At 40.3% G+C, this 25,193-nt stretch overlaps 1 protein-coding gene across 2 annotated transcripts in view; it reads right to left on the bottom strand.

Annotated features, from left to right (window-relative positions):
* Positions 1-25,193, bottom strand: part of STARD9 (StAR related lipid transfer domain containing 9) — a 100,886-nt gene that overhangs the window by 28,737 nt on the left and 46,956 nt on the right. The window contains exons 4-19 of one of the 2 annotated variants that reach the window (XM_072115644.1): positions 22,974-23,090; positions 22,503-22,535; positions 22,252-22,313; positions 20,765-20,877; positions 13,616-13,685; positions 13,066-13,138; positions 12,430-12,497; positions 12,254-12,351; positions 11,937-12,122; positions 11,468-11,565; positions 9,507-9,584; positions 8,167-8,241; positions 7,280-7,459; positions 4,825-4,864; positions 2,941-3,078; positions 1,545-1,627 (exon numbers count right to left, since the gene is read on the bottom strand). In XM_072115644.1, coding sequence (XP_071971745.1) covers positions 1,545-1,627; positions 2,941-3,078; positions 4,825-4,864; positions 7,280-7,459; positions 8,167-8,241; positions 9,507-9,584; positions 11,468-11,565; positions 11,937-12,122; positions 12,254-12,351; positions 12,430-12,497; positions 13,066-13,138; positions 13,616-13,685; positions 20,765-20,877; positions 22,252-22,313; positions 22,503-22,535; positions 22,974-23,090 — 1,512 coding nt within the window. Of the gene's footprint in view, positions 1-1,544; positions 1,628-2,940; positions 3,079-4,824; positions 4,865-5,036; positions 5,183-7,279; positions 7,460-8,166; positions 8,242-9,506; positions 9,585-11,467; positions 11,566-11,936; positions 12,123-12,253; positions 12,352-12,429; positions 12,498-13,065; positions 13,139-13,615; positions 13,686-20,764; positions 20,878-22,251; positions 22,314-22,502; positions 22,536-22,973; positions 23,091-25,193 lie in introns of those variants that run through there. The other variant, XM_072115645.1, reaches the window with a different exon arrangement.

Below are 25,193 nucleotides of genomic sequence, written 5' to 3'. Positions count from 1 at the left end.
AGCATGAGAATGGTTACATTCTGGAGTAGTTAGATGGGTCTATGCATTAAAGCACATACAAATGTACAGTAATCTCTCTAGGATCAAGCCTGTTTTGGTTACTCAGGACCACAAGAATTTTTATTTCCCGTAGTCTGACCTCCTGTCTGCTCTGATTAAAGAGAACCCGTCATGCAAAATAACCCCCCTAAACTAAATATATTTTCATAAACTGCCATTAGAGAGCATTGCCTCTATCCCTTCATTGTCCCTCTACATGCCTGTAAACCTAAGCAATGAGGTCCTAAACCTGTATGCAAATGACCTGTGAAATGTCCAATGAAGCATTAGCATATTCAAGCTGTCCACCTTATTCATGAGTGGGAGGCACAGCCACACCCCCAGTGCATGACTGATAGCCTGTATAATGGTGCGAGGCTGTATAATGATGTGCTTCCTGGTGCTGGTGGCCACGCCCCCTGCAGCCTGTGTGTGCATGTGTGTGTCTACAGGAGAGATACAGCAGCTCCAGGCAGCCATGTTACAGCAGAACATGTCAGATTCATGTGTAGCTGATGTCTGTGTCTCCCACCTGTATATTAGGAGGATGCAGCATGTCAGCAGATGCAGCACACACACTAGCCATGCTTTACTATACATTACACACAGACATGAGCAGGGGGAGGAGAGGGGAGGGGTAACAGGGGTGACATCACTGCCTCTGACCATGTGACCAGCCTCATTTACATAATAAAGAATAGATGATTTTACAATGAATAATGTATGAAATGACTAGATAAAGGCTGGGATGGATCCTTGTGAGCTGCTCCAACAGGTAGTAGTGACAGGACTAGTGGCAGAGACCTGATGACAGGTGTTCTTTAAACATCATCTTCATGTGTAGATTTCTGTCTCTCTCTCTGTTGTTTGTTATCAATTCCAGCACAGCAATACATGATCAGTTAAATAATGTACCAGCTCTACGTTTGTAACCCCATGTTATTCATAGGGGGTTGTCAAGAGATAACATTGAACGTTCCCTCCAATGTTTTAAATGCATAAAGTATAGATAGTAGTAACTGATATTCAATGTATTTGTTATTTAGTAATCTCACACTGCAGCAGAGGAAGTTTCAACACACAGAGGTAGGGGAAAGTGCTCCTGTACAATGTAACAGCCTCTGAAGCTACATCATGGAGGCCTCTGGTAACGCCCCCAAGAGCCCTTCTGGCTCATTAACATAATTCTACAAGTTAGGAGGAAGGAGGCCATAGATACCCAAAGTAAGAATATAAACACAATCCCCATGCCTAGATGTATGGGTAAGTGTCCCTGGTTTATCATGTGGGATTTTGATGGTGCAGTGGTTTGTAGTTTAGAGCCCTGTAATCTACGGAGCAGCCATCATTTTGGTATTCTGAGATAACCCCTTTAAAAACAGTAACCTGATGCCAATTGGTTTGTACAAAAAAAATCTGTATAATTGTCACAAAGAGACTTGAATGAATATCCAAATCTTTGTGACAAATTAATGGCTTCAATATAAAGCTGGTATAATACTTACAGATCTCATCTGCCTCAGCACAGCAGCCTCAGCCGGGTGGTTGAATCGGAATCTATGAGATTTTCCTAAAACAATGACAGCCCCTGAAAAAGAAGATTTTGTTTGTCTTTATTACTAGTATCAGAAATATGAGCTGTACCCAGATTCTGCTCATAGACATTTATATTCTTCTCTAGTCAGGCAAATGTTTTATAATGTATTAATTATTGGGACAATGGCCTGAAGAAAAGGAACAAGGATACATGGCTAGTATCTATACAACATTGCCATTAAGTGCGGTTATAAACTTACTGGCTGACATAGGAGTAGCATCTACCGTATACACTTCACTTACAAGCCCATCGGGCTTATTTACTAAGGGGAAGCGGACTGCACTTTAGGTGGAATTTGCACTGTTTTTGGAATTTGCGCAGCTTTGATGTGCATTTAACAGGTGTCTGCGTCTGCACTGCGATTGTGTCGCACGTGATCAGATTTTTGCGCAGCGGCGCCGGGTTTCATGCGAAAGAAATCGGGGAGGGGGGGGGGGGCGGGACGTTGGACAATCCGTCAAATTCGGACTGAGCGTGGGATTTATCTTTCAAATGGTATCACAAGACAATGCACTTACGTGCACCAGGAAGAAGAAGGTGAACTCCAGCAGACCTGAGTGGGGAAGCGACACACGAGGGATATCGGGCGCACAATCTTAGTGAATCGCAGCACAGTGCATGATCGTCGGACAAAGCACTTTCTGTGAACTCCTCGAACCGGGTAAGTAAATGTGCCCCCATATGTTTAGTTTATATGTGACCTGGGAGAGGATAGTCGAGTAACATTTGAACTTCTACCTTTTTATCCAGACAACTAATACACAACTTATACACTAATCAATGATACAGGATACGCTTTCTAAAACCATTACACAGTGTCACTTAAAGCCAACATGAGATTACTGTGTGAATATGTTCTTCTTCCCACTTTCTTGGCAAAAGATGTTACTCTTGGCAGCACTGGAGCTGGTAGTAATTCCTCAAGTACACACTACGCTGGGCCTGATGAAGAACGTCTGCACCGATTATTACTGCAATTTCGAGTATTTTCCCTTACAGTTTCCATTTAATTTTTAATGAAATACAGGCACTTTGTATACATGACAAGTGAAAAGCGTGCTGTAGGGTCTGTGTGATAAGGGTGTATCAGATAACTTGCTGATATGTGTATACTAGTATATGATATATAAGTGGCCAACCCCTTAAAAAAAAAAAATTCTAGTGGTTTCCTATTGTTTTGTGCTTTAGCTAGACCTAAATAGGAATTTCCGACTCAAGAGATGATTGGAATAAAATACATACCCCGTTAAAGTTTTCTACAAATGGACAACCCCCTGAAAAGAATTTTGTCAAAAGTCACTCACCTTGAGATAAACGACAGACGTCTGTGACTTCTTGCCCATTGACCGTGCAGATTGCTCCAAGGGTCGGCCTCAGTTCCACTACTCCAAGCTTGTTCTCAATTATACAGTGTTCCTGACCAATGTCCTCACCTTGTAACACTGACATAATGACACAGTATTAATACGCAATTAAATATGCATTACATAATTACTGGGTAGCATAACATAATAAGAGCTGACTGCTGTCTAATGATTATGAGTGACTCGAGTGTTCACATCTACAAGCATCACACAAAATGTATACCTAGTAACCTTTGTACTTTTCTAGACCGTAAAGGGAATCTGTCACCAGCTATAACCCCACAAAATTTTTAGCTCCCTTAGGTAGGGGATGATATATTCTCTCTAGAATAATCTTTGACATGTGTCGGGCTCAGAGGCTGCGGGGGAGTATCACTTGGGTTCTATAGAAGCTAGAATCATGATTGTGGAAAAAGATTAAAGAAGAAAATTTTCTCTTTCAAAGTGCATCAGACTATGAGCTACAGAACTGGAGAAACAGGCAGTTAAAGAAAAAGGCAGCATCTTTATCTGCAGCTCACCTTTCCAACTATCAAGAAAAAATCCCGGCACCAGCAATCTTCATCAACTCAATCTTTTATTGTAGAATATATCTTACAGCATGTTCATGCAGGGACATTACTTAGTGTCCCTGCATGATTTTTTTCCTGATATTTGATTGCGGCATTGGCCAAACCCAGAGCACCGCTCACCCACCGAGTGCTGTCTACTTGCTGAAAACTACACTTTTCCACTATGACTTTACCTTCCCATATCTCTGGTTCTGTAACTCACAGAATAGAAAGACCTGGTGTCAGGTATCCTTTAAGTTTTACTGAAGATTTTCAGGCCCAGAGACCACAAGAATTTGGAGGATAATTTTTGCCTGTGATGCAATGTGGTGACCCCTTCTTTACCACCACATAACAATTTCGGCCTACTCCCAGGCTCAGTGATTATTAATGAGGAAAATGCAAGAGTTCAATATTAATATTTAATATAGATATTGATGTAGAAATTTTGAAAAAAAGTCAATCCGAAAACATTTTTTATAAATATGTTGAGCAACTCAAACCTATTGCTGTTGCTCCTCTATGAATGCCCCCACAAGTCCTCTGGTGAGCTCATTTACCATGGCTGCTGTGGGCAGGTCTGCACAATATTCTCTCTCATCCAATTTTATACTTGTGATTAAAATACTGTCCCCTTGCCTCATGGATTGTAGACCCTAATAGACAGGGTCCACCAAGTTAGTTGGTAATTATTATACATGTATTTTGTATGTAAACCTGTTTCATTGCTGTTTCATAGCCCCTATGCTAAATGATAATATTCAAAGTGTTGTGCAACCTCTAAAATACATATTATTGTTACCAAACATTACAGTAATGACACGTTAGCATGAATTATCAGCTCAATGGGATGCCAGGATTCACATTACAGCACAAAATGCAGAATCATGATAAATGAAAGTGAAGTGAGGCCTTCACTGCACAGATTCTTGGTATCTCTATTTAGCTATTGAACATTTAGAGATTTTAACTATTAAGTTGTTGCAATTTGTGCCTGTCTCACGATGCCTTTGATTATCATAGAATATGATGTCAATCAAATTACTCATTTATACCAATAATTATACACACAAAAAATGAATTCTTCGCCAAACCAAGTGCATTGTGTATCTCACTTTGATATCTACTGAGCACCCACAATAAATAATTAAGTGCATGAGATTATAAATTGTTTACAAAAAATAAAATCCTTAAAACATCTTTTCCTGTAGGTAAAGCAATGCAGTGATACTAAATACTCTACTAAACAGAAATGGCTTTTCTTCCCTCTTACCTATATCATGATCACCGCTCCCGATGTTTGTTGTTCCTTCCTAAATGATCACAGAGAAAGACAAATCACATCATCGTTGTCATTGGAGAGGAAATGCTGACAGATTTGCACCTCAAAAAAGCAGGCACCTCACTAGGACCAAGCACACAGCAGCAGAAGTGGAGCCTTTGTCTGAGCACACACAATGTGAAACACAAGGCAATCCATTTTACCTTCCTAGGAAGAGGCAGACAGCAGAGTCTAATGAATGCTAAGCAGAAATGGCAAGAAAAGCTTCATCTAGGAGCCGGGGATGAGGAAATGTAGAGAGAGAGAGACAGAGAGATGGAGAGACAGAGAGATGGAGAGAGGGAGGGTTATTATACATAATCAGTTTTCTACAGAAGCCTTTACCACTTAATAATGGGAACAGGGGAATTAGCTAAAACCCAGTCATTCATGTATAATATACAGGATTCTACATTATATTCTATATTCTATCCTATATTTCACAGAGGTCTATATATCTTTACATAATAAATCAGTATTTACCATGTAACATATATAAATAGGAAAATACATAAAGTGATCCAGAGACATTTAATCAGAGCACTGGCCTATAGGAACGTCTGACATGTATTGCTATTGCTGTGATCTCACACATATGTGCAATGTTTATACTTTGAAGTGGTTCCCTGGCAGGATATAATTTGCTTGAAAAGAAGCAGAAAAGATTTAAAAAAAACAAACATATAAGCATCACTTATCCCCTGCACGTTCTGCTCCTGTATTATTAGGGGCCCCTGCTGCTCTCTAGTTCCTGGTGTTGACTTGCAGAAAATACTACTCAGCCATACACTTGGTGACGTGAGCCAATAATTGGGTCAATTTCTGCATAGCATTAATGACCAGGATGAGGGGAACAGGGTGGGACCTGGAAGGCATCAGATCTGCATGTGGGTTGCTTCTTTTTTTCATAGAGTGTATTCCTTAAAAAATATTCCTCCGGAAAACCCTTTTAATATGAAGGCACTGGCTTAATAACATGTCCTTAAAAAGGAAGGAGGATATTTTTTATAGGCAAACAGGTGAGATTTCACATAAATGAGGGAATTCTAGAAAGGACATTTCATACCCTAGAGCAGTGGTGGCTAACCTATGGCACTGGTGGCAGAGGTGGCACTCAGAGCCCTTGCTGTGGGCACTCAGGCCATCACCAGAGATGACTCCAGGTATCTTCCTGCAGTCCCAGACAGCCCAGGACTTTCTGTGTGCAGAGCTATTTTAAAGTGACAGGACTACTGGAGGAGTGGGAAGGTGTGGACAGATCTGGATTATCATTGTAGCTCCTGCTCTGGCCCTGACTATTCTTCCTGTTTATGGGACCCTGGAGGGAAGGTACAATTATCATCCAAATTTCTTCTATTTTCTGCTTTAACGGCGTCCACAGGGTGCTGGTATCAATGAAAGCTGTGACAGAGAAGGGAGTATAAATCTCAAATTAAATTTCTGTGTTGGCACTTTGCGATAAATAAGTGGGTCTTGGTTGTAGTTTGGGCACTCGGTCTCTAAAAGGTTCCCCATCACTGCCCTAGAGAGCATTCAAAGAGAAAAAAGATGTAGCACTCACAATCCATGCAAAAGAAACCTTCTTTATTAGATGTATTAAAAGAGAACCTGTCACCAGGTTTTACTCCACTAAGCTACTATTCCACTTAAGGGATTATTATTAAGGCAGTAAAAGCACATAAGCACTTTATGTTAAAGAGTGTCAAATTCCTTTAATAAGTCTACTTCACAAGTTTTCACAGTGGGAAATAAATCCTTTTAATAAGTCACTCTTCAGATTGTGATTCCTGATCATTATTTATTGTATAAGAACTTGTCTCACCTAATACAAGACGCAGAGGACACCTCTGTGCTACACTGTGTCACTACCACAGCTCCCTTTAGTTACCCCATGTCTTTAATAACTTCAATAACTTCATGATTATCAGTCATCCCTCTTGATTTAGCAGTAAAAGTATTTATGCAAAGATATATGCAAATTATTTATGCAGTAAAGATTATTTGATGGCTTCCAATATGACAAGGTAATGTCCACGCTTTTCACTTACGGTACTAACAATGATCTTGTCACCTTCTCCCTAGTATAACTATAGAAGCCGTTTACCTCTGACATCAGGCCCAGATGTAGCAATAGGCTTGTGCCTTTGTGGCTGGAAAACATAGTGGCTGCTCCTTGAAGTCAGTTACCATCTTTGCATCATTTACTCTAGGAGGCTAATATAAATTTATACTGATATCTGAAACACTCTGTGCTGCAGTGGCGAAGAAACTATTTTATGGAAAACAAATCCCATGTTTTCCAATGTAGTTTTACTCTCATTTTATAGAAGGCTCAAAAGATTTGGCCAACGTTATGTTTATATGATTTTACCAAAATATAAAGTGTAATATAAATCATAGCACACACCCTTAGATAGTAAATCACCACTCCAGTACTGAGGATATCATCGTCCATTGCAATGAGGTGAGGTAATCCGGAGTCTATGGTCACCCTGGCTTTCCCCTCCTTAATATCCACATTGTACTGTTCCATCAGCGCAGCTTTATCGCTCCACTTATCTGTCCAGTCTCGGGTGAGCTGCTCAATCTGTATTCACAGAAAATAGAATCAGGAAAAGCAAAAACAGATTGTAATTGCAAGAGATCCATGCAAAAATCATCCTGGATGTATGGTTTTACATCTGGGCCGTCAAAACTGTGAGTACGGAGTTTATTTTCTTTACCGGCTGGCTATATACTGTGGGGGCTAGTGACTATATACTAGAGGGGCTGGCTATATACTACAGGGGGCTGGGCAGGCTGTATATTACAGGGCGCTGGGCAGGCTGGATACTACAGGGGTCTGGAAGGCTGGATACTACAGGGGGCTGGCAGGCTATATACTACAGGGGGCTGACAGGCTATATAATACAGGGGCTGGCAGGCTATAGACTACAGGGGGCTGACAGGCTATATAATACAGGAGGCTGGCAAGCTATAGACTACAGGGGGCTGGCAGTCTATAGACTACAGGGGGCTGGTGACCATATACTACAGGGGCTGGCATACTATATACTACAGGGGGGCAAACAGGCTATATACTACAAGGGCTGGCTGGCTATATACTGGGGCTGGGACCTATGCATTTCCCACCCTTGGCTTATACTCGAGTCAATAGGTTTTTCTAGTTTTTTGTGTTAAAATTAGGAGTCTTGGCTTATACTCGAGTATATACGGAACATTGAAATTGTAATTTTTAACATAAAAACAAAATATAACATGCTTATCACTAGCTGTGTAAGATTAAGCATTCACCTTCAGTTCATTCTGTAGCACCAGTTCTGTGAGGTTTCCATCTCGTTCCTCACTGAAAGAAGGGCTAATAGTTCTCTGTATAGATAGATAGCGGGGACATATCTTACCATTACAGTGTGTACAGTAATATATACAAACATTTCCATTAATAATAATCAATGACAAGAATAAGAAACCACCAATTTATTTTTTAGTTAACACCTTTTATTTTTTAAATTAAAATGATATGACAAATTATTGTAAAGACCGGCGTTCAATGACTGCCAAACGACCCTTTTCTTAGTCATTTTTCTACTGTTGTTATTGCTTGAGTTGATTTACACTATTGATTTGGTTTACACTTGAGCTGTACGTCGCTTAACTTTTTTGTTATTTAAACCCCTGTGTGGAGAACCTTTAAGGGGTTGCCCTGTCACACACAACAAGTTATTCCCTATCCACAGGATAGGGGCTAACTTGCTGATTGGCGAGGATCTCAGTGATGGGTCCCCCACAGTTACAAGAAGGGGGTGCTGCTCTACCCCTGCTGTACCCCCAAAAGAATGAAGCCATTGGTGGCACATACATACTGCAGCGTCTTTCACTGTCTATGGAACAGACACAGATAGCCGAGGACGGTGCTTGGATATCTTTATCAGCATAGTAATAAAAAGAACATCATTATGTTCATTTGGGGTACAACAGCACCCCTTCTTGTGATCTGTGGGGGTCCCATCACTGTGGGAGTCCCCACTGATCAGCAAGTAAGCCCCTATTCTCTGGATAGGGGATAACTTATTATGATTGCACAAACACTTTAAGTGGTGATTATTTTATACATCATTTTTTACTATTCTTCAATAAAATACATTTTGCACACTGAAAACATACAATGGGGCAGATTTACTTACCCGGCCCATTCGCGATCCAGCGGCGCGTTCTCTGAACAGGATTCGGGTCCGGACGGGATTTATGAAGGTAGTTCCTCCGCCGTCCACCAGGTGGCGCTGCTGCGCTGAAAATCAACTGAACGCGCCGGAATACACCGAGCTGGACCAGGTGAAGGTAAGTGCGTCCCAAGTGACACAATTTCGGTTTTTAAATGCGGCGGTTTTTCCGAATACGTCGAGTTTTCGTTCGGCCACGTCCCCTGATTTCCGTCGCGTGCATGCCAGCGCCGATGCGCCACAATCCAATCACGTGCGCCAAAATCCCGGTGCAATTCAGGTACAATCGGCGCAAATCGGAAATATTCGGGTAACACGTCGGGAAAACGCGAATCGGCCCCTTAGTAAATTACCCCCATTGTCTACAAGAAACGCCCCCCCCCCTCATCAACTATATAAAATAAAAGAAAGTACCATTTCAAAATTTCTCAACATGGCCTTTAATCTGTTAATTTCTTCCCGAAGCTCTCTTATGAGTTTCACATTAGCGTCCTGCATAAAATAAAGTAGACAGGTACAAAAACAATGTATAAATCTATAGAATGTATCCAATCTAAAAAAGAAATAAACATGAATCATAATTAAATTGAAAAAAAAAAACATAATATTTAAAGGCCACCTACCATAAGTAAACCTGCTGGTAGATCTCCCTTAAATATTATGTTTCTTTCAAACTTAAAGGGGTTGTCCAATTATTGCTTGTCCAAGTTATACAATTTGCCAATATACCTTCTATATCAATTCCTCATAGGTTTCTAGATCTCTGCTTGCTGTCCTTCTATGTTAATTCAAGTGAATAGAAATCTGTCCATGGTGATGTGATGGACAGGCAGGTGCATATTACCACAGTGAGATCACATGGACAGATTATATCCACTGGAGTAAATAGAGAAGCTTCCTATAGAAGAACAGTAAGTACAGATCTAGAAAACCATGAGGAATTGATACAGACAGTAGATTGAATAATTGTATAAGTTTTTATTACACAAACAATATCAAATATTGCCTGAAAGTGGACAACCCCTTTAAACTTACCTGCTTGTCTTTTAATCTAGGGGTTGGTATGGTCTTTGATATTTTCGGGGATGTGCAGATTAATGTAAAAAAAACCTCTTTATAAAAATACGTAGATGAGCCTCTCATCTCCACCATATAATTATGCCTGGTCCCATCCGTCCCGGACTAGACAGCATAGTACAAAGTACAGAGCAGGTACGTGCATAAATAATCATATGGCGGAGCCGAGAGGGGCTCCGGTGACGTAGCCAGAGCATCTGCGGCTCATCTACATATTTTTATAGAGACATTTTTTACATTAATCTGGACGCTCCCGAAGATATCAAAGACCTTAGCAACCCCTAGATTAAAGGACGAGCAGATAAAATTGGACATCTACCATCAGTAAACCTGATGATAGATGTCCTTTAAAGGGAATCTACCATCAAAATCCATCATGATAAATCAGGGGCACTTACACATAGAGGCACTGTGACTGTGGTAATCTTCTTATATTTGTTATCCATGGCCTCCTTCCTTCTAAAATCAATATTTCGAATTATGCTAATGAGCCTGCATATTCTGTGGGGTGTTACTAGAGCCCCTCCATGCCAAGTCTTCACAGGCTGTTACACTGTCTCACTTTCCCCTGCACCATCAGCACTTCCCCCTCCCACTGGGTGAGATCACAGCAGACAGGAGGGGTAAGTGCTGGGGTAGCTGGAGGACGTGGTTCATTGTAAATGGCGGTGAAGTACCTTAATTTTAGAAGGAAGGAGACCATGGATAACAAATATAGGAAGATTACCACAGTCACAGTGCCTGGATCGATGAGAAAGTGTATCTGGTTTATCATGCTTGAGTTTGATGGCAGATTTGCTTCAATTCTTGATCTAAATGTGGTGGGCAGTGGCCTCATACCTGGCAGAAAACAAATGAGGAGACTCATGTTTTACTAAAAAGGTGGAGATTCCAAAGAGAGGATTCCTCCAATTTATAGTGTATTATGTAGATGTGTATGAAGGTCACACAGTTGCTAGGAGTTGTACATAAATAGCAGTTAACAATCTAAAAAGCCATTCAGATGTATCAGTTCTGTTGCGTGTATCAAATATGAAGCCATATAAAAGGTTTCAAGAACCTTTCACAAGACTTTCTTTCATACACTTCTACATTGTTTCAACCACAATGGTCCTTTCCGCAGTCAATTATTCTATTACTATCCAAGGCAAGGAACCTTCTAATGCAACATATTTATCCATATTCAAGTAGAACAATGACAGAGCAGATCTAAATAGAAAGTGCAATGCAGAAGAAGATAGGAAGTCAAAATCAAAGCTCAGGTCACATTTGTACATGTTTGGATAAGTGATACTTGCCTCATTCACTCTGGGTTTATTGATGATGTTCTTGGCATTGGAAGCATAGCGCAGGGTGCTCATGGTTTCATTGTAACTGCTACTGGCTGGAGACACGGCTAAAATAATCAAATTATATGTTACTAAAGAGGAAAATTGAAATTTACAGATGTTTAATTACCCAAATTCAGGCTACGATTAAGAACCTGTTGGTTCGAAATGTGTCAGACTTTGACACTCGTAATGGACGTCTATTTATGTTTTTAACTTTTGTTTTTTCTAATAAAATGGATTTTTAACTACTATTTCCTGATATGACTGGAAACTGGACTCGCCTACCTATTTTTTTTTAACCCAAATGACCGCTGGATCAACTAGCCCTCTCATACCATACATGCTCGGACACATTTTGGTGGGTGAACGCTAAGTTTGCCTTTACCATATCAGAACTTTCATGTTCCAAATCTAAGAAGCTAAATAGGTCACTTACTGGCAATCATAATTGTTTTAGAGTTTCCCCCAAGACTGTCTTTTAGTAGCCAAGTCAGAATGGAGTCTCTGTAAGGTACAAATGGCTGGCGCTTTGATCCTGCGGGGCTGCTGGGTATCCCGCTGTCCCCATCACTGAGGATGCTGTTGATGCTTTGACAGCTACTAGACATTTGGGAGTTCTGAGCTAAAATCAACACAAAATTTCATATATTAGTGTAATTCATTGATGGAAGAGACATAAATCTTTTGTTGTATATCTGCACTTATTTAATCGCTTGTATAACATCAGTATTTTGCCTCTACCAAATCACATACCTAATGCAGAGATGACTATTCCCAGAGTCACCAAGGACCTGTTTATGTTGGAGCCTTCAGTGAGACGATCTTTGCAATAATTTGGAGATGCTCTTTCACTGAAAGAAAGCCATGAATACTAAACATAACTTACTAAACAAATACCATCCTTAACACCACGTCCTGGTCATACTCACCTGCCTGCTAAGTCTACCAAGTTGATCTTGCTGGCAATTTCTGATGGTAAATTATCTTCTAACATGGCCTATGTACAACATAAAATTTGAGAAAGAAAGTTGTACAATTTGCTCATGGAGTCTGCAGCACTCAGATTAGAGATGTGACTTTTTCACAATGTATCAAGCGCAGCGCCATACACTGTATAGTGGCTGTGCTAGATATTGCATATATACACACCATATACTGAACTGTAAACAGAACTTTTAAACAATGGCTGTCACAGCACAAGCCTGGATTGTTGCAACAGCTGCTCTAAGAGAGTGCTGGGTGTCAGACCTTTGACATATACAGGCAGTCCCCTACTTAAGAACACCCAACTTACAGACGACCCCTAGTTACAAACGGACCACAGGATATTGGTAATTTACTGTACTTTATCCCCAGGCTACAATAAAGCTATAACAGATATCAAAGGTGTCTGCAATTAAGCTTTATTGTTAATCCTGGTTCTTCTGACATCCCAACATTTTTAAAATCCAATTGTCACAGAGACCAAAATAATTCTGGCTGGGGCTACAATTATAAAATAAACAGTTCCGACTTACATACAGATTCAACTGGGGACTGCCTATAGTTGACAAAAAAGGCAATACCTGTGTGTAATGGATGGTAAAGATGGCATGAGACCGGCTACTTGCATCATGGACATGGGTGGCTGCTGTTATTCTACAGAAATGAGAAAATTACAGACAGATTATTCTCCGCAACATCTGAATAGTTACATTCTATCAGCTGTAAATTTAGTGCTCACCATTGATATTAAATGTCACTCTCACTAAACAATTTACATGTGGTAAGCTACATAAATATATTAAAAAGATTTATTAAAATGCTTACGACAACAAGCTAACTATGTTAGCGAGGACCTGTCACTTCTTGTGTGTGTTTTACTCAACTATTGTGGATCTATTACCAGTGCTTGAAAACAGATGTTACTGTCTCAGCTAATATAGGGCATAGGGATTTCCACCACCAAAACTTCTCTGTTATCTTCACTAGACATTTATGACTAAATTGACAATTGGGTTTTACCACTTGAGTGTAAGTCCCATTGCTACTAGCATCTGATGTGATGATGTAATAAGAAGTTCAACCATTATCAAACTAACTATCTGAATTCTGAATTATCTATTAACACGTTACCTGTTTTCCATCCCTTGTTCTAGGAGAGCAACAACTTGTTCATAGTCAGTAACTACATGTTGTGATAATCCTATTTCATAACATTGGGAAAAAAAGAAAAGACAAGTAGATTAATGTGATACATAAACATGTCAAAATATAAAAATGATATACACATATAGTTACACATGCATGATAAAATACATGAAATGACTGACACATCTTCAGTTCTGTAGGCAGCATGTTTGGAGGAATAGGAGGAGTGATATTTTTAATTATATCACTGCTATGTCTATAAAAGTCCTAAGGGTGCAATCTCTGTGTTCACGCTATAGACCACTAGCTGCCAGGTATTCACTAGACCTGACCATCAGACTCCCAAGTAAAGAAATAGAAGTGATGTAGGAAAATATGTAGTTAAACTTGTATTTTTGATCTATATCTTCATTCCGCAGATAAGCTGTCTTCTTTGTGCAGTGTCCAGTTAGTGATTGTTTCAGCTTTTTTCTCCACTAGGGGGCAGTATGCTATCATTATAAGAGCGAGAGACGCCTTCCCATACAACCTGCTGCCATTGTATGAGTACTATTACAAATTTATTATACTATACATTGACGGTATTATGTGTGTATGTATGTATGTATGTATGTATGTGGGGGGAGGGAATACATAGCCTATTATATCTAGCTGTATTTTTCTCTTTATATGTAGTGTCAATGCTAGAGTCTGCTGTTAGCTTAACAGCATAGCGTAACATTTGTACATGGGCATGGGCTGGGTTCGCATCTCGTTTTTTGCATACTGTTGATGGACATGTTTTTTGGTTGAAATCTAAACGCGTGTTATGGACGAATGCCCAACAGTGTATATTTGTTTTCCTGTGCCTCTGTATCCTTTCTTTTTTTTTTTTTGTATGTATGCATCAATCCGTTTTTATACCCATTTTGGATCTTAAAATTCTCCATCTTGGTAAGGACACATGGGAATGGTTTCAAAAGGTGCAGGAAACGGAAATGAAAAAGACATATATGTATATACTCGAGTATAAGCCGACCCGAGTATAAGCCGAGACCCCTAATTTTACCATCAAAAACTGGGAAAACCTATTGATTCGAGTATAAGCCGAGGGTGGGAAATGCATTAATCACAGACCCCCCCAGTATGTATACAGCCTTCCCCCAGTAGTATACAGCAGCCCCCAGTAGTATACAGCAGAGCCCCCAGTAGTATACAGCACAGCCGCCAGTAGTATACAGCACAGCCGCCAGTAGTATGCAGCACAGCCCCCAGAAGTATACAGCACTGCCCCCAGTAGTATACAGCCTGCCCCCAGTAGTATACAGCACTGCCCCCAGTAATATACAGCCAGCCCCCAGTAGTATACAGCACTGCCCCCAGTAGTATACAGCACTGCCCCCAGTAGTATACAGCCTGCCCCCAGTAGAACACAGCACTGCCCCCAGTAGTATACAGCACTGCCCCCAGTAGTATACAGCACTGCCCCCAGTAGTATACAGCACTGCCCCCAGTAGTATACAGCACAGCCCCCAGCAGTATACAGCACAGCCCCCAGCAGTATACAGCACTGCCCCCAGTAATATACAGCCAGCCCAGCATTAAAAGAAAATAATAAACTTACATACTCACCCTCCGGTGGCCCCGACCTGCAGCGCTGCTCCCCCGATGTCCGCGCGGCTCCTCTTCTGGCTTCGGCGCCCGTCTTCTTTCTTCACTAACTTCGTGCCGGGCGCCGCCATTGTTCTTCCCTGGACGGCGCCTAGTATGACGCACCGCTGCTGATGTCATACTAGGCGCCGCCTGGAGGAAAAACATGGCGCCGCCCGGCACGAAGTTAATGAAGAAAGAAGACGGGCGCGGAAGCCAGAAGAGGAGCCGCGCGGACATCGGGGGAGCAGCGCTGCAGGTCGGGGCCACCGGAGGGTGCGTATATAAGTTTATTATTTTTTAAAGATCTTTAATGACTGTATGACTCGTGTATAAGCCGAGGGGATGTTTTTCAGCACATTTTTTGTGCTGAAAAACTCGGCTTATACACGAGTATATACGTTTTTATAGTAAATGGATGCCAACGGATGCAACCAAATTTAGACGTATGACAAATAATACATCTGTTTCTGTCCATTTTTAAATGTATACGTTGTAGTATACGTCCAGCGGATGCAAAAAAACATGATGTGAACACAGTCTTACACATACTAGTAATTCCTTTGATAGGACATTTGATGACACAGGGATCCCCCCTTTGTGGTTATACAACCCATAACATATGAAACCAGATTATTTCTTTATCTTGTTCATGGATTTTGTTTATTAAAGGTTTATTCCCAGTGTACACATTTATGGCTCATTCACAGAACATGCCATAAATGTACAATTGATTCTGATCCAAACTCTAGAACTCACTACGATCTCCAAAGGGGTCCTTTGACCAAAATCTCACTGCTTAGTGGAGGGAAGAACATCCTACACCATTCACTTCTATGGCCAAAGCCTATGGCAGATATCACATTCGCAGCTTTCAACAAGATACCCCCAACAGAACTTTTCATGTATTAAATGTAAGTTCTTGCGTACAACATCCTTTTTAAAACTTCAGCAAAGTTCTACTATGTCCCAAGCAGAGGTTGCACTAACATTTTTCTGGAGTATTTTTTTAGGAAATTTTCAAATACAAATATATATATATATGACTAGGAGTTGTATATCTATTAATGTCTATTAACAATCTAATAAACATCTATTAATACAAGAAAATCATTAAAGCCCAAGTTTTTTTTTTTTTGCTACAAGTGGTGCACAACTCGCTGCGGGTCTCTCCAACGCGCCGCTGACAGGATCACTGAGGAGTAGCCCTGCGCGCGCTGCGATCCTGCTGTCAATATTCCTTTTTCTTTGCAGCGTGCGCCGAACCACTCAGCCTGTGTGCTACAGGAAATAATTCCCATGCGTACTTTGACGCATGGCAATTACTTTGGGGGGTAATGGCGCCTCAGCATGCGTCTATGACGCTTGGTGAGGCGTTAATGCGACCTCTGGTCCCAAGACTTTCTGTGAAACTGATGGAAAATCCACATGCTTCTAATTTTAAGTATTAGCTCATTGCCTCAAGGAGATGTTCTCTACAAACATCTCTATTCATTTAGCTGTATTACACACTGTCATGTGCTACATGTGTAATAGTATACATTTCACACAGAAGTTTTATTTATCTTTTACTTTGTAAAACTGTGCACAAGCAACAAGTAGTATTGTGTTACGAAATCAGGGATAGGCGTCCAACTACTGATGACTTATTAACGCTTTTCTACACAATCGATTAACAGTCCACTAGCTGAGCCTGGGATGCACTGTTTGCTCGGCAGAATAGTTCTACATTCCGGAATTATTCTAGAGATGTTATGGTATTGTTTGTTCATGAAATATATGGAAATAGCATTGAAAACGCAACCCTGAATTATTTATGTATTGATTTTTGTCACCATTATTTTATGTTGCACGCCATGATAAATTTTTGATCAGACTATTAACTTGTTTTGTGGGATGTATTAAGCAATTTATGTTCATCTGATATACACAAAACTGACCAGAGAAGATTACAAGGTAGCTAAAAGAGGCGTGGTTTTCTCCATCCCATCCTGGAAAACCGATTTGCATATTTTCCCAGAACCCCCTAGTGGAGCGTCAATGCTATAAGTCTCCACACGCCTACAATTGGCAGTCTACGCAAGCAGAACTCTTACTTCACGACCAGAGAAGATTAAAGCAGATTTAACTAGATCAAAAGTGTAAAAATATGATTAACGACCAATGCTCAATTATTAAACAAATAGTAAAAACAGGCCCCAACTTAAGAACACTGGACTTGGACGGCCCCAAGTTACAGATGGACATTTGGATGAGTTATCAAAAGATTTATTGCTACTCCTAGTTTCCATGACAGCACAAAATTTTGAAAATCTAATGGTCTAATTAATTTGACTTCCATACAAATTCAACAACCTACAGAACTTTGTATCTTGTACATAAACTGGGGACTGCTTGCATCAGTGTGTATAGATGGCTAAAAACGAATGTGGTGCTTGCCATTGCCATATCACTGTGATGTTTAAGATGTTTTACTTGAATGAGACTGTACTATGAAGCATCCTAGATATAACTGAGAGACTTAAGCCCTTTAAAGCAACTTTAATTTGGAAAGCAGTAGGGGGTTCACCACCCCCAGGACACAGTTTAACATTACTTTAAGGGAATATGCTGTAAACAGAACAATAAGCTACTTGCTAATTTATCTTATTGACAATGTCAGACCCAATGTTCGCCTATTACAATGCCATCCCTATTTTCGACTTTGTGTTATATCTTCTCCATGAGCCCCTTTGTGATCAGTCCATCAGTGACCTCCATTGAACAACACTGCTCACGGCACATGTAATAGTATCCCATTGCTTCTGCAGTGTTACTGAATTAAAGTCACTGGTGGACAGGTATTATCGAAAAATCCCACCATGAGTTTTCCTTTTGGGACCAAAGTGCAGTAGAAACATGGGAGAGGAATAAGACATGGAAGGTGAAGCTGCAATAATCATATATATAACTTATTATGCAGATTCCCCGCACATTTACACAAATAATATCTTCGAGGCCAAGGGGTGTCCTTTCTGCAAGGATATTTGAGCATCATACACTATCCAATGTGAAGAGTGACCTAACAAAACATTGAACAGAACATTCATGAATGCTGTAAATACCTTATCACCATATCACGTGGTCTCCTAGCTACTGTACAACAAAAGATTTTTCTCCAAGCCATCCAACTGTTTAAAACTTTCCATATTTATATCATATTTTAGTAAAATAACTGGCAATACATCACCAAAACTATTCCATGCTCAGTCTATAGTTTGTAGTGTCGTGTTGGAAGTGTCCAAATTCAAACATTAGTAGATAAGTTTTCAGAAAGAGGTTAGGCGAGAGAAGAAATGGCAAGAATTGGTACGGAGGTATTACAAAAACCAAGACATTGGGGCACATTTACTAAGTGTCGTGCGGTGCACTTTAGTCGGACTGTTCACTTTCTTCTAGGCTAAAATGGATTGAACAGGTATTTAAGAAGTGTCTGCGCTGTGATTGTGGCACAGGTGCGCTGGCTTCCATGCAACACAAATTAGGGGCCGCGCCGTCGGACAATGTGAATTATTCGGAATTAAGGGCGACATTTAACTTTAGAATTGTGTCGCACGCCCTATGTTAAAGGTGCACCAAAAAAAAGTTGGTGAACTCTGCCTGACCAGTGCGGGGAAGCTCATGATTCATGATTTCTGGTGCACGTTCTCATTGAATCGCCGCATGCAGCATTATAGATGGACAATGCACTTTTAATGAACTAGGGTCAACTTGTAATAAATGTGCCCCATTGTGTGAGACAGAAGATACCTTAGAAAAAATGACCAGGCCATCTTTATTTCTAAATATGACCATCATGCTAATATGGTTAAAAATGCCATTTCTAAAAACTGGCCAATACTACAACATTACAAATATGGAAAAGGGTAAATCTATTGCAGATTAATTGATTAAAGGAAATCAACCATTTGATTTCATGCATTAAGAAACGTATCTTGTTTAATCCCTGATCCGAGTGGTTTTGCTCAAAAACTATTCTAAAATTCAGGACCTTGGGAAAGTTGGGTAACACATAACATGGAGCGTCCTGAACTGTCTAGACAGGACTAATCAACATGAGCTGAATGACTCATACACAGCAGCTGGGGGATGGTGCAGTGATTGATTACTTCTGCCTGTTAGGGACAAAACAGTGAATACAGCTTTGTTTGAAGCAGTGCATAATGAAGGCAAAACCACTGGGATCAGGGATTAAACAAGATATGTGTGAAAGAGTTCCTCCAGCTCACCTAGATCTGCGGTAACTTTATCCGCCTGCACGGATCCACCCCGCTGCAGGGCAATGAAGTCCACGATAAGGAAGAAAAACTCCGGATCCAGCTATTTGCAGAATAAGACAGCCTTTATTGTATTCTTAGGGGATCCATCAGGTAAAATACAGGTGGCATGGTAAAATCATCCGGAATTTTTCTTCCTTATTGTGGATTAAACAAGATATGTGCCTGCATCTGTGCAGCTACAGCATACGTGAGGTATGTTTGCTTCATAATGCATAAAAGCAAATGGCAGATTTCCTTTAAATCTAATTTTACATGTAAAAAGAAAGTTGCTACACAAAGTTTTTTTACCTTCTCAAAAGAGAGGTACGTTTGCATGTTTAGCATGTCAACACTCTACAGCTATCAATCAGGGAGATAAGTTTAATCACCCATGTATAAGCACATTGATAAAGGTTTCTTTATATACCAAAGTAGGAACGTTATCAACACGCTAAAATGACTAGGAGCATTAAAGTTTGCCTAAATGAACGTAGATCATCTATTAAGCAACTAAATTGATGATAGTATGAAATGTAAAAATTTTAATACAAGTAGCAAGAAGCACGAAACAGGAGTAGCCAGACATTTTAAAGAGAAATCACATAGGGTTGTTAATTTTGGAACAAATAGAAGGTAATGATAGCGTTAACATAGGACGCAAACTCCTCCAAAGGGAGGTGTATTGGATCACAGATGCACTCTCCACACCCATGGATTAAATGGGCAATGTAATTTTTAAGTATTTTTGTACTGTAATACTACAATGCTTGTATGTAGCTTGGGTAGTATTGGTATTGTATAAAAGTATGATATTTACTCATAAATATTAAAAAGTAGATTCAACTAATTATGATATTTATATGACCCCCCCTGCGCATGCCGGAGGAAGGAGGAGCTACCTCTGAAACACTGTGGATTACACCTGATGTTTCAGTAAGCCCTAAGAAAAATTGGATCCTATATTTGCAACATGATACTACAACCTATGGACTGTGAATGAAATATTTTTGGTGATGTATTACCAGTTTTTTTTTTACTAAAATATGAAATAGATATGGAAAGTTCTAAACAGTTTGTTGGCTTGCAGAAAAATCTTTTGTTGTGCGGTTGTGGTGCAGACTACGGGAGCCTTCTTTTTGTATAGCGTCACAAGAAGCCTCATGTTAAATATTTTGAACTCCTAGCTACTGTTACTTTTCTACCATACCTTGTACATAAGGCCCCTTCTCTGGGTGCTCCCGGACCCGCAGTGTGTAGGGTTTCTTCTGCTCAGATTGGTGAAGCAAATCACGGACACGCTCATTATAAATTTCAAGAAAGCTAAACAAAATTTTCAAAAAAGCATTAAAAGGTATTCACAAAGTGTCATAAAGTCTTTGCTTTCATTTTTATTAGGTTATCATATATACAGGCCCCAGGATGGATTTGTAATGTACAATAGATCTCAAAGTATTTTCTATGAGGACATACAGAAGTTTTTTTTTTCTGCCAACATAGCACTAATAGGACAAAGTACAGAGCGGTGGAGACTCCATGTCCCTGCTGATACTCTTGTGAGTGTAAGGCCTTACACAGTGGCGTAACAAGGCCCTAGTGGGCTCCAGTGTAAACTTTGGATCGGGGGCCCCATATTCCTAAACTCTTGCTGCTCCCCCATCCTGCACATTACACTCAAAAATTATACACAGACATATACACATAGTACCATAATCATATACTAGCCTCCCCTGATTCATCTTATGTCCAGCAGCATCCTTCTTAATAATGAAATACACAGCAGCCTCCCGACTAATAAAAAATGTCCAGCAGCCTCCCCTTGATAATGAAATGCCCTGCACCAGCCTCCCCTCTCTAATGTAATGCCCAGCAGCCCCCCTCACTAATGAAATGTCCAGCAGCCTCCACGCACTAATGAAATGTTCAGCAGCCTCCCCTTAGTAATGAAATGTTCAGCAGCCTCCCTTTAGTAATGAAATGTTCAGCAGCCTCCCCTTAGTAATGAAATGTTCAGCAGCCTCCCCTTAATAATGAAATGTTCAGCAGCCTCCCCTTAGTAATGAAATGTTCAGCAGCCTCCCCTTAATAATAAAATTCCAGCAGCAGCTTCCCATCACCAATGATATGTCTAGCAGCCTCCCTTAATAATAAAATTCCAGCAGCAGCCTCCTCTCAATAATTAAATGTCCAGCAGCCTCCCCTCACTATTGTTTCCACAGGGCCCCATGCTCTGGTGATCCCTGTGGCGTCCTGTTCATGCTGGGATCTGTGCGCTCTTCCAGTGCACATTGTATGATGCTGTGTCGCCTGGTGACATCATACAATGTCCAGGAAGAGTGCACAGACATTTCTTTGCCTGTTGCCGCCTTGTAATCATGTCAATGCATGTCTTACATGCATGCTATTGATTGTCTACCCATCTTATGGACCCCCAGTTTGCCGTCTGCTGCCATATGGCAGCCTGTAGGCCCTTTCAACCCGGGTCCTGGTTACTGCCAAATCCACTGTGACTACAATCATTCCTTCCATAGCATTACAGTTTTATTACTGACATTGCTATAAAGGGTAAATGGACATGATCAGCAGCCCATCTGTTCAAGCAGTGGGAACATTTATCACCAATGATGATTAGACACTGTCAGCAACCTGTGGTTAACCAACAAATTTGACAAACTTTGTTCAATGAACACAACATACCTCACTTCAATCCGGCTTGAGGAAGGAGTGCCTGGGGAGCCATCATTATAATTGAATAGACCCTGTAAAACGTAAAATAAGAATATATGATCATAGTCTAAATAAAATTGTTTAGGTCAACATATAAAGATTGTGAAATATGCACAGACTATACGTACGTTCCTGTGGTTATTATATACATGTGAATGTTATTTACGTAATTATCATTTGCATGCGTTTTATCCCATTTCATACAAGTAACGTGTACTGACCTCACAAATGCGGGGCGTTAATCCGATTGATGCCTATTTAGAAAACACCCAAAAAAATATAAATAAAATAAATCATACCATGAAATAAAAAGTATTTGACCTTTAGCAGAAATATATATTATACACATCACTGATCAAACTATATAGTTATGGTAAAACTTCATTATATTATTCTCCCCAAGATGAAGACTACTGTGTCTTACAGAGCAATTTTATACTGGTAAAAACTACATGGATGGACCCATAAAGACTCTGTGCTGGTAGTATAGGGTCCATGCACACTGTTTACATACTTATGAGCCCCAGGAATAAACCAAAATCTTGCTGATAATTTACCTCTACAATCATAGCTAAGCAATAGAGGTTTCAGGTTGATGAGGCTTTGTGCAGCTTTATATTTATTAATGTCTTTACCAATTTCCTTAATGATGGGTCATTATTTTGATAACTGAAATCTGTCTTATTACTTACCGGAGTGCCCATCATGGTGTACGTCTTCCCTGAACCAGTCTGTCCATAGGCAAACAGACAAACATTATAGCCCTTAATAGCTTCAGAGAGGACAGTGGTGCCGAGGTCCTGGAATATCTGAGAAGATAAATATAAGATGATATATTAGTTATAGTTTTATCCTAGTCTAAATACACAATCACCTATGACACCATGGTGGTGCAAGTATTACTGGATTACAGGTAACAAGCTTCTGTAGCACCGGATACAAACACAAAGCTCACAAATAACATTGTACTGGTTAAATGAAATCTACCATCAATATCAATCATGATAAACCAGGGACACTTACTCACAGATACAGGCCCCCGGGACTGTAGTAATCCTATTATACTTGTTATCTATGGCCTCCTTCCTTTTATAATCAACTTTTAAAATTATTCTAATGAGCCCTCAGCATTTCCCCCATACTTCTACCTGATGTTATCTGACTGCAGCAGTAGTTTCAGCACACAGTGGGGAGGTGAAGTGCTCCTGCACAGTGTAATAGCCTGTGAAGCTGCAGTACAGAAGGCTTCTGGTAACACCACCATGAGCATTTCAGGCTTATTAGCATAATTTTAAAAGTTGATTTTAGAAGGATCGAGTCACAGTGTCTGGATCTATGAGTAAGTGTTTATCATACTTGATTTTAATGGAAGATTTCCTTTAAAGGAAATCTACCACCAGGATCAGGAATTGTAAACCAAGCAAGCACATGTACATGCTGGTGTGTGCCCCCTTCAGCAGGATCTGCTCTTTTAGCTTTTTTAAGCCCTTGATTTTATTTAAAAAATAGGTTATGCAAATGAGCCTGAGGAGCTCCACTGACCTCTATTAAGCCTGGAGCCCCTCGGACTCACCTGCATATTTATAAAACCATTTTTGGGGGGGAAAAAAGGTTTTAAAAAGCTAAAAGAAGAGCAGATCCTCCCAGAGGGGGCACACACCAACATGTACGTGTGCTTGTTTTATAATCCTTGATTCTGGTGGTAGATGTCCTTTAAGGAACCAATGAGGCTGCAACCTATGGATTGATTTCAGGGGTGATAGTTGGATGAGAGATCATGTTAAACACTACAACCAGATATATCAGCTCAGCAGTATGCTACTTTAACAAAGTTATCTTTATAAAAACCTAATATTGCCCCCGGGTGCAGTAGGCAAATGTGACTGGGAGCAACAAGAATCTATACTTGATGGCAGCTGGAGTAAGAAAGGAGGCTTAGAGAGATGGATTTCAACTAACCAATACTTCTGTGCCAGGCTAGACAAGCTACTGCCAGAGGACAAGAAAACTCATAGAAGAAAACTACATTTGATGTAATGTCACTTCTCATGTCTAACACTTGTCATATAATTGATAATATTTTTCACAGACAAAATAAACTGCATGTGTGTCAAAAGGGGCTGCCCTAATGATGCAATCACTTTTAGGCTCCTTTCACATGAACAGATGCTCCGCCCTGACTGGGACTGGCACACGTTTGGCTGGAGAGGTGGAGGGGTGAGCGCTCCTCACCCCTCCCCTTTGCATAGAAAGCCCTGCAGCTGGGCCATACATATGGCTAAAGAAAGTGCATGCTCTATCTTTTTACCTGCAACGGCACAGTACAGAGGACACGAGTGCTCACCGTCCCAAGCACAATGTACTTCTATGGCGGCTGCATCCTAGCTGCTGTTTGTACAGGTAGCGTACAGCCACCATATATGGTCCTCTGAATGGGTCCTTACAATGTTGCTGGGACAAAAGAACATAAATTCTATGCAAGAAAATTGTGCATATATAACAGATTCTGTGATCTGTGCAGCACATGTTTGACTAGGACTGGTTCCAATGAAAATCAACTACACCCCTCTCAACAGGGGATAGGACAACAATGTTTTGGTCAAGCCATGCAATAAAGCACTGGAATGGTTTACCCTTCTATCTGTATACACAAATTACATTTTTTAAATTCAATCCTAGATTCTAAAAAACTTACACAGACTTTACACATAAAACTCAATAAGGGAACATGTCTGTGAGAAATTAGGGAAGGTCCCTACGACTTTGAACCATTTTCTGATGACACCTTCCCTTTAACACATGAATGTACAAAGTGTTATATATATCTATCTCTATAAATCTATCTATCTATCTATATATATCTATATCTAAATTGGAAAAAGCGAGCAGCACTCCAAAGGTAAAATTCAAAA

Source organism: Engystomops pustulosus, chromosome 7 (assembly GCF_040894005.1).
Source record: "Engystomops pustulosus chromosome 7, aEngPut4.maternal, whole genome shotgun sequence".
Classification (NCBI taxonomy): domain Eukaryota; kingdom Metazoa; phylum Chordata; class Amphibia; order Anura; family Leptodactylidae; genus Engystomops; species Engystomops pustulosus.
The sequence above is the reverse complement of the archived record's forward strand: the minus strand, read 5'-3'. Positions and strand labels throughout refer to the sequence as shown.